Below are 18,019 nucleotides of genomic sequence, written 5' to 3'. Positions count from 1 at the left end.
TTGAAGTTTTGTAAAATTAATAAAATAATTTGATATTTTTATTATTATTATTTTCTTACCAATTATAAATAAAATATTTACACAGTTATTTATTTTAAATAATTTTAAAATATATTATTTACTTAAGTCAGTTTCATATACGTTATTTACCATAATTTCTCTATATTTACCAATACCTAGCTAATATTTATCCAACTTTCACTTGATAAATAATTTTTTTACCTAATACTAACAATTTATAAATAGATATTCATGGGTCATATTTGTGTCAACTTTGATATGACACAATTATTAAATGAATTTTGCGGATTTATTTCAGGTTGACGGATAGGTTTTATTTTATATAAGATTTTTTTTAAAAAAAAAAAAAAAGGCTAATCAGGTGTCAGGCTAGATCTTTGACCCTGCTTGACTTTGGGTTTTCATGCGAGCCATACCTTAACTAAAGAGTTGGGATCGATGTTGGCTCGTTTGGCCAAATCAAATTGACAGCTCTATATTATAATGTTGCAATTCAAATTATCGACCCTATTTATTTACCAATTTGACCTAATGTTTATCAATATTTTATTTTTAAGTACCGAAATTTTACTTAATAAAATAAATTATTTACTAATTTTTGTCCTTAGTAACTACACAATTATCAATATCTACTTGATACTTATTTAGGCCATATTTGGTAGCATGTATTGTATTGTATCATGTTGTATTGTGTTGTATTATCATAATATAATATTGTGTGGTGTCATGACATATTGTACAAATGATTAAAATGTAAAATTTTAAAAGCATTACGGCCAAAATGTAATTTTTATAAAATTTTTTAGGTCGAAATGTTATTTTATAAAAATTGAGGGGTCAAATTATAATTTTTTAAAACATAAATTTGCGTTATGCCCCCTCAATTTTTAAACAATTATGAGTTCTAACATGACTCTATGTTGACCCGACCTCAACCCCGACATGAATATAATAATACAATACGCTAAAAATGAACCGTATTCAATAATACGACACAAACCGTATTAATTTATCATTTGTATTAGTTTATACAATACGATGGCCACAACAAACATCGTATTAATGTAGTGTAATATAATAATGTGCTCTAATACGGTTAAATAAATATGCCCTTAATAATTAAATATTAATCAATTTTCATATTTAGCAAATACATTATTTACCTAAATATTTACTAATCTGATTGCATTATTTACCTAATTTTTGTAACTGAGTAAGGGAGATTCAAATTCTTCACCATGTGGTGGACTCAAGTATCGGTAAATTATCCCAATAAATACATTATTTATCTAAGAAAAATTGTAATAAATAGCAAAAATTTGAAACTAAATTAAGTAAATAGCATATTTTAAAACTATTTAAAGTAAATAGCAGTTTACATGTTGTAAATGATTCATTTATGACAAGTAAAAAATAACTTATATGGTAAAAAATCTTTAAAAAAATCTTTATTCATGTAAAAAAAAAAAACCATTTTCCCAGTCATACAAAGAAAATTAACGTGAAAAAAATGTTTTTACTAATTGTAACAAAACCATTTACGTGGTAAATAATTTACCACGTAAATATATATTTATTTCAAATCATTTTAAAATTTACTATTTACTTAATTTAGTTTCTTAAATCTATTATTTATTATTTCTCCCTTTATCTAATACGTACGTTTTTTTTAAGGACTAATACGTATAAATTAATGTGCTTAGTAAATTCACTAAACACCGTGTATCAAAGAAAACATTAATTACCTAATATTCACTAATTCACTTATTTCGTAAATTCATTATACTTGTTTACTAATCTATGTACTTAGTAAAGGCTAACCTTAGGCCCGTTCATTTCACCGATTTGAGTTTTATTACAGTAAAAAACTCTTAGAAACAGTCACATTTAACTTTTTTACTACAGTAAAAAATTCACATAAAATCACATCTCAAATCAAATTAAAAACGAAAATCAACATACTAAACCCATAATACATTTTCACTCATATATATATATATATATATAATGCTGTAAACAAACGAAACAGAAAACAGTATGGCTTGGCTATGCGTAGTCACCATTTGGGGCGCATCTTATAGTATATTTATAAGGAAATACTACTGATGATAATAATTTCTTCATGTCCAAGAAATGCATGAAAACGTTTACATAAATTTGAGTTCACTCAACACCTGCAGCTGCAATCGTAGATCTCATATCATGGCTTTAACCCCAATCCTAATCCTTTCTATGTAACGGATCAAGAGTACCACCATACACAAAAATTACAAGAAAAGGAGGACAAAACAATGAAAATAATATGAAGGTCAACAGCTCTGGAATTTGTACATTTATAAAAAAAAGAAACAGCATAATCACGTATAATTCACAACAACAAATAGGACAAATTATCACACACTAATCCGGCTATTCTCGTTCCCGGTTGCAAGCATAATCCCCTGGACACCCGGCTTAACCACTTCATATGTTTGTACACTAATAAATGCAATGTGGTTGAATTCCATTCACCGATTGGCTCAATATGTACAGCCTCAAACAGCAGAGCTCAATGAAGAATAGCCTAAGAAAATTACTTTACCAGCGATTTTTAAAGCGCTACGGGTCCTTCGCGTCCAAGATAGACTTTGCGGGATTTGAATCCTCTCTTCCATTAGGTTTAGATCTTTCCTTAACGGGCTTCTGGGAATTGGGTGTGCCTTTAGCAGCACTTCTATAGACTTGTCTGGCTGCTTGAACACCAGAACCTACTCCTGATCCAACCAACAACCGCGAACAAAATAAAATACAAGCATGAACGAACAGCAAAAAGGTATTTATAGAAATGTAACGACCCGTGCCTAAGGAGATAAAGGTAGCATTTTTGTGTTCATGGACAGGTGACTTGGAAACACGAGCACGACAGATCTACCCATTATAATTTTTTTTTTTTTTTTTCGTGTTTCATCTTCTTGCACCGAAATGTTTCATCTTCTTGTGTCATAATTTATTTCTCTTGCCTCTTGTATAGGTTCGATTATACATGTTGTAGTACCTATCTGATGAGGAACAATATGCAAAATTATGCACCTACACTAGGCGTTGTTGGAAGAAGCACTAAGAAGAATTAGAATTTAGTATTTTATTATTTCCTGTAGGCACTAAGGCATACACTGACCCACACTATCAGAACATCAACGAGACAAATTATTATTCTCCTTCAAGGATATAGCCGTGCAATACGTTTTAATTCAACTAACCAAGAAAAAAATTGCCCTTACAGTTAAGACTAGCCCCTTCCACGCGGAATAAAAATATGTTTTGTACCCTAATACATCTAACACAGAGAGAGAGAGAGAGAGAGAGAGAGAGAGAACAAGCTCACCGCTATTGGGTAGAGACAACCGCTTCTTTGCCTGTTTATCAGTTTGCGTGGATCTCTCTTTTGGATTGCTATGAGATCTTGAAGTAACAGAAGGTTTTGAGTTGCCTTCTTGAGTTTGATCTTCCACATATGGCTTCGACTTTGCCTTAGAAAGTTGTGTGCTGGATGCCTCTAGTACTGACTTGCTAGGTGAAGAACTGCCGCAATCGGAATAAGAAGGACCAGTTTTCTGGCTTGAAAATTTTGACTGAACATTTGATGTAATCGGTTTCTTCCCAACAGATTTTAACTGGGGTTTTGTGACATTTTTACTCTCAGCTGACCCATTATCTCGCACCTTAAATCCATCTTTAAGATTAATGTCTAAAAAGCGATTCTCCCAAGGGCGGACGGCCATCCATCTTTCCAACCAGTTCCAACCCCAGCTGCTCTTATCTGGTTCAAATCCTGGAGGAGCAGCCTGTTGCCTGGATCCTGCTTGCCACTGCAGGAAGAGAAATTTATCATATGTATAAGCTCATAACTGTCTGTTCAAACCAATGGTTACTTGACAACTAGACTATATGGATGGAGCATTATGTTGCAATTGTGATTTGTCTCGGTATGCCTAACATAATTTTGAAATCTTTGAATGATCTCATTGCTAACCTATTTTAATCCCTTTGGTATAATTATAAGAAGATGAATAGAGGATGTCAATAATAAAACAAAGATTTGTTGTAAATAGAATATAAGTAGGTTTAACTCAATAGTTCTTATTGCTCCTATTTTTCTCTAAAAATCAGTGTATTGAAAGTAGTGAAAATAACATATTTATATCAGTAGAGTCCACATAATTTATTCAAAAAAGTGTATCCACATTATATATTGAGGAAGAAGGAATTGGTGACTCGAAACAGTAAAAACTTTGTTAATATCTCCAGGGTTTAGGTTGGTAAAACAGATATACATCATGTTTATATCCACTGCACATTCAAAAACTTCACTCAAGATTTATCTAAACATAACAGCTTTCCAATATTGCAACACTACAAAATGACCAAAAAGATCAGGAAAAGAAAGTGTACTACTGCTGAGAAATATTTAGAGCTCGTTTGTTCGCGCGTTTAAACCCGTGATTTTGATTCTACTACAGTGTTTTCCTCTCACAAAAAATTTGAATTTCAAATGCTAAAACAAAAAATCACTGGTTTAAACGCATAAACCAAATGGGCTCTAAATATCACGAATTCCTTCTGGAGATCGGATGATGTTGGGCTCTTGGGCCTATCTCTAACTGAATATGAGAATCTTCACACTGGGTGAGGGCTATATAGTTTCACTAATCAGAATTTAGACGATCAAAAATTCAGTTTAAGCATCTTAGTTAAAATTCAAAGAGCCAGTCCAAGTATGTTAGCAAATTAGTCCAAGGGTCTTGAGTCTTTTATTTTTCCTACTTTTCAACTGTGAGAGAATTGTCATGCTCACCTGATGAGCTAAAGCATATGCCATAGCTCTTTCACGCTTTGCTGCTGCCTCCTGTCTCTTTAACAACTTGGCCTGAATTTCTTTAACAGATCCTACGCTGTCACACCAACCTTCCTGCACAACAGTAAGACGTTGCATGACACCAGCAACGAACCTAAAACAACTAAAGCTATCGGTATGGAACAAGAAGAAAAGGTACATAGTCTCAGAAACAGATTTATTCAAAGACTATTTATTCACAGAATGACTTGCAATGCAGTAATTGAAACAGATATCCATGCAACTATTGGCACGCATAGAAGTGAACTCTGAGATGCAACTACGATTGGGTTATCTATCCAATGCCGCATCGTTGGAGAATAGAGTTCTTTTAACGTTCCCTGAAAGTTTCGTCTTTCACTTAAGATACATATTAGAGGTGATTCATAGTTTAGTTTACCATAGAGAAACCATTACATCTCTTTCCGAAACTTATGAAATCAGTAAAAGATTTGGAAAATGAGGCAGGAGCTTAAGTAGGCCCTAACCACAATAAGAACTAGGGTCCGGTTAACGGAGCTTCAAAACTTATTTGGAGCATGGTTTAAAATAACAGTCAAGATGTACCAAACAGCTCAATTATCTTAATGGCCTTACCTTAACAAAATCTGGTTGTATTCTCTTTTGTTTCCATTAACTTACCAAGATAGCTCATATCACTCAATCACTTCCAGATTCTTTTATTTACTTGGAACCTTGAACTGAGCATGTACTTGCACCAGTTGTTAGAATTCAATTTTTTGTCATGCTTTTATTATTTTCAATAAGAAACAGAGACCAGTAGTCCGAATTTGAAGGCGTCTGTTCATCGGATTCAGTCATCTTACCATGTGGGGATATAAAAAGTGAAAAACAGAACATTATGTTTTCTCTTTCCTCTCAACACAATAATATATTAAATACATGTACCAAAAATTACTTACTTCTACTTCGCGGACACGTGCCTCATTTGCAAGTTGTTGCTGAAGTGTCTGTTCTGCCGCCTGATTTTCCAATGCCATACGAACACGCCTCGCTCGCACACGAGCTTGGACTCTTACTAAAGCTTGCATACAGCGAAGAGTTATGGCAGCTTGTTTTCTCACTGCATGACCTCTAACAAGGGCTTGAAGTCTTACCAACCCTTTGAGAGCTCGTAGGGCTCTTCTCGCCTGATGCATTTCAACGAGAGATTATGATCTGATAACAACTGCTAGGCAGAAAGCTTATTAAAAGTGCTTAAGAAGGTGCAAAAAGGAATCAATAACGAAGTAGAATGGAAGTGCATAAAACTGGCCTGTTGCGGGCACAAAACAAACCACAATACTGGGAAAATGAGAGTCCAAGCAAATTACAGAAACAGTAGCTTTTTGTATTCTTCCTAATAAATTTTCATTACAATCTTTAGTCTCCTGATAAACCTTTACTAATTTGATGCGCTAGCAGTTAGAGCAAGATCTTGCCCCAATTTGAAGAAAGGAAAAACCAATTGCAGATGCAAAACTTTCCAGAAGTTACAAGGGACACACGTTGCTAATCTAGTCTTGAAAGATTAGAAGAGTCTGGATTGAACAAATAGTAAGACAATGTTAGGAAGAATGGCTAGCAAATAGGCAGAAACTAAACATTTTCTGGGTGGTGATAAACTTTTGGGCCAGGAAATAGAGGCAGCAAACAACATCAGATTGGAGAGAAATAGGGTCGATGATGATGGTAATATAAAGCAAGGTTAGTAGTGGAAGCAACGGAAAAAGTATGGTATAAACTTTATTTGAGAAAGAGCTCTGCACTACTCATTCCATAATGTTGGACTCCTAGCATGAATATTGCGGAGTGCTCTCTTAATTGAAGATCTAATTCACATTAATCGGATTATTTCCTCTGTTACCACCCCCTCCTTCCTCTTTATCTGCCCCACAGAAAAAGGGTCCAAAACAAGAGAACTTCGCTTTTCTCAGTCTCATCTGTAATGTGTCATTTGATTACAAAATACATACATAAGGAAATTGTCACATGAAACTTTTAACACATTCCAAAAACTCATTCTCTTTCTATGTCTTTCCTGTATGCTGTCCTATACACCCCTGCAAAAGGAGTCCTCAAAATTTAATTAAATATCTCCCATAAATATTTGATATTCCTATTATTATTTTCACAGCACCCAAATGCCCAATCTTATTATTTGTTATTTGTTAATAAGGTGCACTTATGTCTAAACACTTGTTCACAGGAAAATCTAATAATGGGATGACTAATTGTTCGTTTCTATCCACTGATTTAGTATTTTCACCTATTACTTTACACAATGTTGTCCCCACCTTTTTTCCCTTCTATGATTTCTACTTATAAGGGAAAAAAAATTGAATTTGAAATCCAAATGTTTCAGAAGTGCATGCATTAGTGACTGAACCCTCACAAGAAACATGGATTTAAATCCACCTTTCAACTAAAAATATTACCCTGCTACCAAAAAGGAGATAAAGAAGGGAAAAATATCTGAAATATTTTTTTCTGCTACCAAAGGAAAGGACCAAGAAAGGAAAATTTAAAAAATTTCAATTTTTTTCTGGTTAAAGAAAGTTGCTTGTCATCACACGAATTGCATACCAGAAAGCCGCGAAAGGCTGTTTGAATACGTATTGCAGCCCATTCTTCCCTATCACTCTGCTGACTCTGTACTGCCTCGTGTACTTGAAGTGAACTAGAAGGAGAATCAGCTGATTCTTGGTTTAAATGAGGAGTACTAGTATCTCTAGATGTTGAAGTATCATTTGGATCAATATCATACTGAAGTTTATCACATTCAAATTCAGCAGAATGTTTTCTCCGGTGGCGCGACTTGCTAGTAGCTCTCTGTGATGAGTGAAAAACAACTTAAAACAAAAAAAAAACACTGCTATTTAACTTCACTATAATAACACTAGAACTGTTGAAAGGGCAAACTTATACAGACATTTTCATCCTTTTCAGAAGACGGCGATTTTTCCGATTTCTTTAAACCAACCAAAGCTCTAATCCATCTCCCTGAGACACCCATAATGGCAGTTACTTTAGCTCAATCCAACGCAGACCTGCCAAAGGAAAACTTTCAGAAGTCAAGCATACAAGCTATTTCCATCTTTCTCCATAACCAAATAAAAAAGAATCATAATAGAGAATGCCTAAAAGATTCGACAACATGCTATATATGGTGATTTCGTAGCTTATTTTTGAAAATCAAGTCATCAACAAAAGACTCCATTAAAAACACTCTTAGCATAAAACTAAGAAAGAAAAATAATGGTGCTCATTTAACTACATAAGGCCTCAGAGATCAATCCAGTCACATATTCATCACGTCCGCTTTTGATCTGATGCAATTATCTGTGATGCTAGCCCTAATCAACTAACTCAAGACCTGGTTGGAAAGACACTAAGATTAAAGAGATGAAGCAAATTGCATCATTATGCCAAACATTATAGTACTGAGGGAGGGAGGGAGAGAGGCTCCACAATATTGTTTTCAAAAGGAAGATGTCATATATTTCAAGAGCTATAAGAAACAACTTCTTCTCAAATTATAGCAGCATGCTCCATAGTGCCTGAGTTTGCTTTCTCCAGAAACGGAAGAATACAGAAACAGTATGCTACACAGAAAGTTATTAACACGATGTGAAAACCCATTCAAACACAAGTTTGGACAGGCTTTAGAAGGATAAATTAATAAGTGATTTAATCAACTACAAATATATACTACAGTCACACAGATATCCTTTGACTATGCCTAATTGGCTAGTAAGGTAGTTTCCTGTTACTAAGGGTCCACAACTGACAATGTGAAGGAAAAGAACAACTTGGTGAAATTCAGGACTTTAGTTATTAACCTCCAGTGGCCTCAGAAAAGTCGGTTCAGTGTCCCAGGGAGTCAAATGACTTTGTCAACAAAGTCAGCTTGATACGATGCAAAAGTGGAAAGTTGGCTTCAAGAAAGATTTGAATACTTGGTGATAACAAATAAACCAGAAGTTGGCAGAACTTCATGGCTGGATTCAACAGGTCTATTTAAAATGCATTGAATAGACTAGACTAACGCTTATAAATTCCAGCTTTAATTTGATTGAGCAAAAATTCAAATGCCACAATATACAGGGAAAAGTTGCAAACTAGGACCATTGAATACACCAAACTAATGTTAGTTTAATCGGATTATGAACAATAGCTTCAACATAAGCCCATCAACTAGTCTTTGTTTCTGATATGGATATGTGATGTGTTCAACATCTGCATGTTTTATTATTTGCACAAATAGTCGAAAGGGTAGCATACAATAAATGTCTCATCAAATACATTTCTATCATTCTGAAAATCAAACTTGACCTACGACTCTCTTTAAAGGGTTTCAACTATGTTTCAGGTACATTGTGCAAAGTAAGCACCTGTATACATAATTTTGCGTTTTATTTCAAAACTTTCAAGACCTATTTGGGTTCAAAATTATGTACTAAAAAAGCCTCAAACATCAGCAAATCAATCCTTATTTTGAAAGGAAAAAAATGAAATCTCTTATGCTAATCATTGGCTAAAAAGTTGACAATTCTGCTAACCATTTTGAAAGAGAAGAACAAATAATTATAAACAGCATCATGATTACTGAACCACAACATAAAAAGATAGCCAACATGTCTTGCTTTATAAGAAACCAATTATAATTTCCCAAGTGAAGAACAGATGATAAAATAACCCAGGAGAAAATTAAATAGATAAGAGAATGGTATGAAACAGAAAGGTAGGAACAATTAACCAGACCATAAACCATTTTTGCATCAGTTAGCTGGACACTTCAAAAAAGTGGGGAGGAGTTTAAGAGAACAGCACACTTCAATTTCGCATAGCACAACCATTGGAGAGGTCAAGAGAAGAAGAACATAGATTACATTCAAAAGTTAAAAGGAGAATTTTCCATGCCTTGATCACCAACCTTTATCTATTGACATCCAAAATAGGGGTCTCGGTGACAATAAAGTAATCAATTGATCAATTCAGTCCAAGATTTCAGGCAACCTCCTTATATATAACACACTGCAAAAGAGACAATAGTCAAAACCCCCCAATTAAATTCATAACCCTGCTATGATTATGATGAAAAGATATCAATATTAAATAACATAAAAAAGCAATATTGCTGCCATAATGAGCATTAATTATAAAAGATGAATTAAAGAAAAAACCATTTTACAATTAGAAGAACTTGGGTATACAAAATTCAGACAAAAAACAATTTGTGTCCATTGTCCAACTGGCATAGCAAAAGACCCATTTACAAGTATAATCCAAACTAGAGAATTAACACTTCCATAGATCTCTTAAACAAGAATTTCATACTCTAGTAAACAACAATAAAAGCTCAGGAAAGTTCACTAAAACCCCAAGACCATTTCCATTTCTTCTACAAAATCCACATTCTGAATCAAACCCAGTTGATATAATGGGAAACCCAAGTGCAAAACCACCTCAGTAAAACAAAATCAGCTCAATTAAAGCCGTTTCAACGCCAAATTAAGCAACCCCATGAAACCCAAATTCACACAATGGATGAAAAAAGACCAGAATTTTATACTAATCTAGAATTGGCGACTAAATTACCTCTTCCCAAACCTAGGAAAAACAAAAATAGAAGTTAAAAATGCAGGCACTTTGGCAAAGAGAAACTTAAGAGAAAGACATTGGGCACTGAAAAAATGCAGATCCACGGATCACGAGCAAAAGAAAAAGCTCAAATTCACCTGTAAAACTGAGCTAGAGAGAGAGAGAGAGAGAGAGAGAGAGAGAGAGAAGAGAGTATCAGCTGAATCAACAGCAAAGAGCAAAGAAATGAGACTAAAGAACTAACCTTTTTGAGCCGTTGATTTGTCCATCAGTCAAATTCTCAAACTTTTTTTTTCTCTTGACCAAATTCAACTTTCAAGATCAGAAGTTTTGATCCAATCCAAGCCTCCTTTTTTCTGTCTATCTACTGGGTGATTGTGCAATTCGTGTGTTGAGCTTCTTTGATGATAAAGTGGGAAAGCTGAAAGGGGAGGAGGGACAGACAGTAGAGACAGACGAGTGTGTGTGGACCGGTGTCGGCTAACGTACGCCGGGGATGACTGGGAACTATTTCACTTTTTCTTTACTTTTTTTTATGTGGACCGCGTCGGCTAACGTACGCCGGGGATGGCTTGGAACTATTTCACTTTTTCTTTACTTTTTTTTTTTTTTTTGAAAAAAAAGGTAATTTTATGTTATTGTCGTATTATATTATTTAAGTAGGTTTTTGTCTACTAGCAAAAAAAAAAAATCTTTTCTTATTTAAATGAGGAGTTGTTTTCATTTTTATACTTTGTATTTGGAGGCTATTAAAAGATCAATTAACTGTGTCAAATTTATACTTTAATAATCCAAATTCGGTTTTTTTTTTTTTAAGGGGATTCAAATTCGTGTTAAATCCAAATTTCTTGCGATTAAAGGTTCGTTTTAATAACAACGAAAAAGACCTAATTATTTTTACTGATTAGTGAAAATATTAATTTTCTTTTGGTTCACCAAACGACGTCGTAGGCACGTACGTGGTCGCGTCGTTGTCGGGCATGGAGGGCAGAAAGATAGTCAATCACGGGGACAGCCGTTTGCCCACCCAAACCGTTTCATGATTGATTGAACCCACGTACCCACGTTTCTACACGTGTTGCACTATGACCCCGGCGCATGTTAGCGTCTATATCCTTTACTATTTTATTTGTTTCAGATCAATCAAAAAGCGGAGTAAAAAAAAATAAAAGAGTAAAAAACAAACAGCACAAGAACTCGTTGAAGTTGAGGAAAAAGAAAAGGAATACAAAAAGGGCCGGAGAAAAGATAAAAGAATATATAAACAACTAGGAATATTACATTGCTCAAATTTGTTATGTTATGTTATGTTGTTTTTTTTTTAATTATTATGAAAACAGCTTCATTGAAAAAAATCTCAAATTGCTGAAATTTTGAAGTTATTATGGTCTCATTCGCTTCGCGGATTCGAGTTTTCAATTCAAGCTGAGATATGATATTTTCTAAGAACTTTTAACTGTAGCAGAAAAAATTAAACGTGATATTTTTTAATAATTTTTAACTGTCGTAAAAAAAGTTAAATGTGATATTTTTTAAAAAAATTTTAACTGTAAAAATTTAAAATTAAAAATTCAAATCGATAAAATAAATAAAACTTAAGTAAATTTAACGGTGATTATTGCCATTTTATGCCGTGTTTTGTTAACGGGCAGTCTCCGCACTAGCTCGTTTGCTTTTACTCACAATAGTGAGCTTTTTTAGCTGCAAAAGGTAAAAGCTGTTGATTTGCACCGAAAAAAGTCTCAAATATTTTCAAAAACAAGAAAAAAGAAAAAAGTACTGAAATTGTTTTGTTTAGACGTCAATGGTCCATGGACGTGTGACGTTCCCATAAGTAATTTCTAACTTTTTTCTTCAAAAGATAACTCACTAATCTCTCATATTTTTTTAACGGACCAATCTCATCAATTAGTATATTTCGAGTAAATGCCTTTTTAAAAGTATGCATATAATAATAATAATAATAATAATAATAATAATGTATTTTTATTTGTGGTATTCAAAATTAGGTAAATATTTGAGAAATTTCAGAAAAACCATTAAAGAGCTGATACTATTTTATGTAATATTTGGCACCGGTGTCGGTGAGGTGCTGACGAGATGACAGCCGGCAAAGTGATGCGGAGAAGAGGGGAAAAGAGAAGAAAATGAGGGATGACGTGGTAATTTTTGAATGGCATATACAATATAATATTAAAAAACAGTGGTTATTTACAAGCGTGTTTAAAATTTGTTCTAAAATAATTTTATTTTTTATATGAAAATAAAAATGAAAACGTTTTCAATCACAGACATAAATTATTTTTAAAAATGTATTTAGTAATTTTATTAAGAGATTATTTTCAGTGTAAAAAAACATATTAGTGTCTTTCTTTATCTCTCTGCTCGAGAGAGGAGAAAATAAAAATAAAAAATAATCTAAACTAAAAAATCGTTTTCATTTATGTTTTTTATCTTTATTGCGTCAAATGTCGTTTTAAAAATGTTTTCATTTTTTTTTTCTTAAAAAACATGAAAAATAAAAACGGGATCAATTTTAAATACAGTGTATGTAATTCCCTCCAACTATTTAACCACCCTCTTAACATGCTATTAAAAAACAGCGGCTATCCTTATTTATATACATAAGAATATTATATCATTGGAGGTTGAGAAAAAAATGTCTCATTGACTATGCAGCCGCTAGTTAATTGCTCAATCATTGTTTAAAGTCTATTGGGCGTCATTTGGTAGACCAAAAATGATTAAAAGAAGACAGAATATTTTCTCTTCAATTTGAGTTTTTAATTTTATTATAGTTAAAATTTTTTATAAAAAGTCACATTTATTTTTTTTATTACAGTAAAAAATTCTCACATAAAATCACATATCAAATTAAAAACTCGAATGAACGAACATTATGAGTTCTCTAATTATCAAAAATTTTGGAATGAGTAAAAGAGAACCAGTTGATGACTTGGATATATCCAATATAAAGGTCAATCAAAGCTTAACTGTCAATAATGTCCAATTAAAGAGTTAGCGGAATTATAGATCATATCCTTTTCTGATCAGCTTAGGCTCCGTATAATTTCCATTAAAGACAAAAGGATTACATATTTAATGAATATGACGTGGAGTCCAGAACCAAAGAATAATGCATTATTTGGTTTGAGAAGAGATTAATATTCTTTGATAGTAGAAAAGATTCTGCAATTTCAGCCAGAAAAACACAAACCATCAGATTGTGCAAATGCAATTATGAATTCCCCGACTAATTATTATATCAAATCATCAAATGAAAAAGAGTAACATATGATGGTCTACAATTTACCTTATTCACTAACACAGTCATTTTCTTAATTTTATTCTAAGTGTTGAAAAGTAAAAAAGAAAGAAATAGAAAATAGAGAAAAAAAATAAACATAATAAATATTAAAAGAAGCAAATAACTAAAATCATTTAAAACAAAAGGCCAAAATGACACATTTCAGACGATTATATTAGAGACATCGAGGCTCTTTTTATATATGTAGGCGCAATGCCTTTTTTTTTTTCTCTCCCTTCAAAAAATATACTCCTTTGTTTTGTTTTGTTTTTTGTTTTTTGTCTTTAACTTTAAAGCATAATTAAAAAATCAAATTAAATTTTCATAATATTAATCATACAAATATTATCTCAAAAGATAAATCTATTTTTAATTTGTTCTTCCATTTATGAATATCTTCTTGACAAATATTTTCAATCATCGCTAATTAAAAATCAAATTAAATTTTCATAATCACGTGCCACAAATAATCGTGATCTATTTACAGAAAATTTCTTTAAATAGAGTTACACTTTACATAAATATTATAATTTTTTGTTTGGTAATTACGTAACTATACTTCTTTTTTTTTTATTATTATTACTTACAAGTCGTCTCTTCATCTAATTTTGCAAGCATCCGTTGTAGCCTTTTTTTTTCTTTGTACTTCACAATTTATATGTTTTTATTTTTTAGAAAAAAGTATTTTACAAAATAATTATAGGGAGAAAGAGGAAAATAGGTCAAGATTTGAGATGAATTAAAATTAATAGGGCAATAGTTTACATAAGTTAATAAATATGTCAAATTATTGTTTTTGTTCATAACTTGTCTGGTTATGAACAATAACTTGATAAGTTATTGTCCATAATTTATGGTTTTTGTCTATAATTTGTCTGGCTATGAACCATAACTTGACAAATTTATCCATAACTTATCTATGAACCATAACTTGACAAGTTATGGCCTATTAATTTTTATAACTAAAAATTGGCCTATATACTTTCTTAAGCTTTTCATATTGGTTTATTTTCTACTATTTTTTATAATTTTATTTATTTTAAGAAATTATTTGTCTATTAAAATATATAAATAAGTATATAATTAAGAACAAGTTTCATACAATTAATGATTGTAGTTTAACGATTTGATGCGCAATCACTCTTATGTCAATCTATCTTATTTTATATCTTTATAAAGCACATTTTGAATTTCCATTTAATATGAAAAAGAACAATAAAACCAAAAACTTGCCATCTTCTTCACACCTTCCCATCGACATCGCGAGGCCCCATTCCGTTGTTAACGTCACGTGCTCACGACGTCTGCAGCGCGAGAAGAACTTCAACACACCATCCAATCTGTGTTTTTTCTTCACCCATATGCAATGAACATCCATGACCATTGTTGGCAAAATCAGAAGCAACCATAGAAGAATGAAACACCAAACCTTGCCAGAATTTTGACCTTCACTCAGCACAATTTTTTGTTTAATTCCCTGTTCATTTTACCGATTCGAGTTTTACTGATTTGAGTTTTATTACAGTAAAACACTCTCAGAAACAGTTACATTTAATTTTTTTATTACAGTAAAAAGCTCTCACATAAAATTACATCTCAATTCGAATTAAAACTTAAATTAGCGAACTAGACGATAATTTTCTCTAGTTCAACAAGCCATTGATGGAGAAAAAAATAATTACGTTTTTTATATTATATGCCATCAGTTTTTTGTTCTTTTTAATCAAAAGCAAGAATACTAAAATAAAAAATGATAAAATCACATTTTTTGTCACACACTAATGGACTTGACTATCTCATTTTATATTTAAATAATAATATATAATGTTAATGGAATCGACGTATCAAATAATTAATGTAAATAGTAACATAAAGAGTGTTGTATTACATACCAAAAGCCAATTTTTTGTAAAGTTTTATCAGAAGAAGCATTTTTGTTAATGTTTCTTTTTTCGAGAAGACACATATGTTGCATTTTGAAAGTCGGAAAGTAAAGTGTTACAAAAAGTATAATTCCTGAGAATTTTTGTAATTAATCAAAAGGTTATTAAAAATATTAGTCCTTAAACTTTGAGTATAATAAAATTTTGGTCCCTAAACTTTTAATTTCGGCATATTAGGCCTTAACCTTTTAATTTATGACAATTTTTGTACCTGACATTAAAATTGATTTCTAAAATTACATGGGTAATCACATTTTTATAGCATAATAATTGAAATTTTCATATAAATAGTTATAGTAAATGCAAAATGTTAATAGTTTTTAACGGATTTTAATAGTAACAAAGAAAATTTTTTGCATATAACTTAACTTTTCTTTGTAAAATTAATTTTAAATTATTACGCGAAAGACACATGATTATTTTTATTAAATTTAAAAAATTATTTGTCAATTTCGGTGTAAGAGACACAACAGCTAAAAAATGAAAGTTAGGACTAATATGATAAACTAGGTGTGTTCGGCTACTCAAAAAACTCAAAAAAGACAACTAAAGTTCTGACTTTATTTAAGTTCATGTTCTTTTAAGTTTGAACTCGAGTTCAAGTATCCCCTTCAACTCAAGTTCAGAAACTCGAACTCAAATTAATGAACAATAATTTTTCTATTCTTAAAAATGCTATAACTTTTTCGCTTTAATCCTGATTGAGATGATTTTTTTCTATGCGTTGACAACGAAAAAATGAATAAAACCCAACCCATATATCCTATTAAAATTTTTCATCACCATTGAGTTTTTATTAAAATACTATCTAAATACAAATTTAAGTTTTGATTCACTCAAAAAAAGATTATTATCTCAAACCATAACTTAAATGTACACAACCAAACACAAACTCAAATTACAACTTCAACTCAAGTTATAACTCAAATTCAACTCAAAAATTACACTCAAGTCAAATTCTAAAAGAACAGGCCATTAGTTTATGGCTTGTTCGTTTGCACCTAAACTCAAAAAAAGTTTGAATTCAAGTTATAACTTTTTTTAAATTCATGTTCTTTTGTAAAATTTGAGTTTGAACTTGAGTTTGAGATTAAGACATCGTTCATTTCGCCGATTCGAGTTGAGTTCAAATTTTTCCTTACTCAAGTTAATAAACATTATTTTTTTTATTCTTAAAAACGCTATAACTTTTTCGTTTTAATTCTGATTGAGATGATTCTTTTTTTTAATGTATTCACAACGAAAAGACGAATAAAACCTCACCTATATACCCTATTAAAATTTTCCATCATCATTGAATTTTTATTAAAATACTATCTAAATACAAACTCAAGTTTTAGCTCACTCAAACACAAACTCAAAAATATTCTCATCTCAAACTATAACTCAAATGTAGACAACTAAACACAAACTCAAATTACAACTTCAACTCAAATTATAACTCAAATTCAACTTAAAATCTACACTCAAATCATCATAACTCAAAAAATGCTACTAAACAAGCTCTAAAATGCTCAAGATTAACCCATATACCCTAATTCACTATAAGGGACTAACAATCACTCAGTCAAGAAAAAATTGCTCAACTTGAATTTGAAAATTTTTTCTTTTACTCTTAATTATTATATCTTTTTAATTAATATAATTATTTAACTATAAAAATGATATTAATAAGTGTAAAAGAAAACGCGTTTGATAGAGGAATTCGTTTCTTGATTCGAATCATAATTCGTGATTCGCTACAGTATTTTTTCTCATAAAAAATATACATAAATCAAAAATGATTCGAATCACATAATTTGAATCCTCCAACCAAACGAATCACATGATTTGAATCCTCAAACCAAACGAACCCACGTTTCAAACGTACCCTAATCGATTCTACAACATATACCAGAGTCGCGAAGAAAACGAATTCGCAAGAGGCGTAAAATAGAGGTGGCGGGAAAGTGGAAGAATCTAGAAGGAAAATACCCAGAAAAAGCATCCAGATCCAACGGCTCACGTCAGTTCAAACTCTTATCAAGGAAGGCACCAGAAGCGCCGAGAGATTCTAGACTCTTCTTAAACGACATGAGAGCTCAAACGCCAACTGATTCCGAACCTTCCAATTCTCTCCGTTATATAAACTCCACGACCAAAGACTCTTCCTTGTTCTTCAAACAATAAACTCCAATTAACGCTAAGAGTCCAGAGATTTCTTCAGCTTTCTCAAACAATAAAAAAGGCCAGAAAAAAGCAGAATCAGAAAGAAAGAGAAAGAGAGATAAA

General features: G+C 31.7%; 1 protein-coding gene across 3 annotated transcripts; it reads right to left on the bottom strand.

Annotated features, from left to right (window-relative positions):
• Positions 1-2,067: 2,067 nt before the first annotated feature.
• Positions 2,068-10,941, bottom strand: LOC21405134 (protein IQ-DOMAIN 1). 3 transcript variants are annotated; one of them, XM_024161254.1, is made up of 8 exons: positions 10,743-10,941; positions 9,831-9,931; positions 7,827-7,944; positions 7,481-7,726; positions 5,818-6,045; positions 4,856-4,969; positions 3,386-3,869; positions 2,068-2,768 (listed from the first exon to the last, which is right to left on the bottom strand). In XM_024161254.1, the coding sequence occupies exons 3-8, from the start codon at positions 7,908-7,910 to the stop codon at positions 2,620-2,622; spliced, it is 1,305 nt and encodes a 434-aa protein (XP_024017022.1). In that variant the 5' UTR covers positions 7,911-7,944; positions 9,831-9,931; positions 10,743-10,941; the 3' UTR covers positions 2,068-2,619. The 3 variants fall into 3 exon arrangements, with proteins under 3 accessions (XP_024017022.1, XP_010089800.1, XP_024017021.1); XM_010091498.2 differs by having other exon boundaries at positions 2,068-2,774; positions 10,743-10,938; XM_024161253.1 differs by lacking the exon at positions 10,743-10,941 and adding an exon at positions 10,496-10,514 and having other exon boundaries at positions 2,068-2,774.
• Between the last annotated feature and the right edge of the window lie 7,078 nt (positions 10,942-18,019).

Source organism: Morus notabilis, unplaced genomic scaffold (genome assembly GCF_000414095.1).
Source record: "Morus notabilis unplaced genomic scaffold, ASM41409v2 Scaffold825, whole genome shotgun sequence".
In the NCBI taxonomy this organism is placed as follows: Eukaryota; Viridiplantae; Streptophyta; class Magnoliopsida; order Rosales; family Moraceae; genus Morus; species Morus notabilis.
This window is presented reverse-complemented; position numbering and strand designations above follow the sequence as displayed.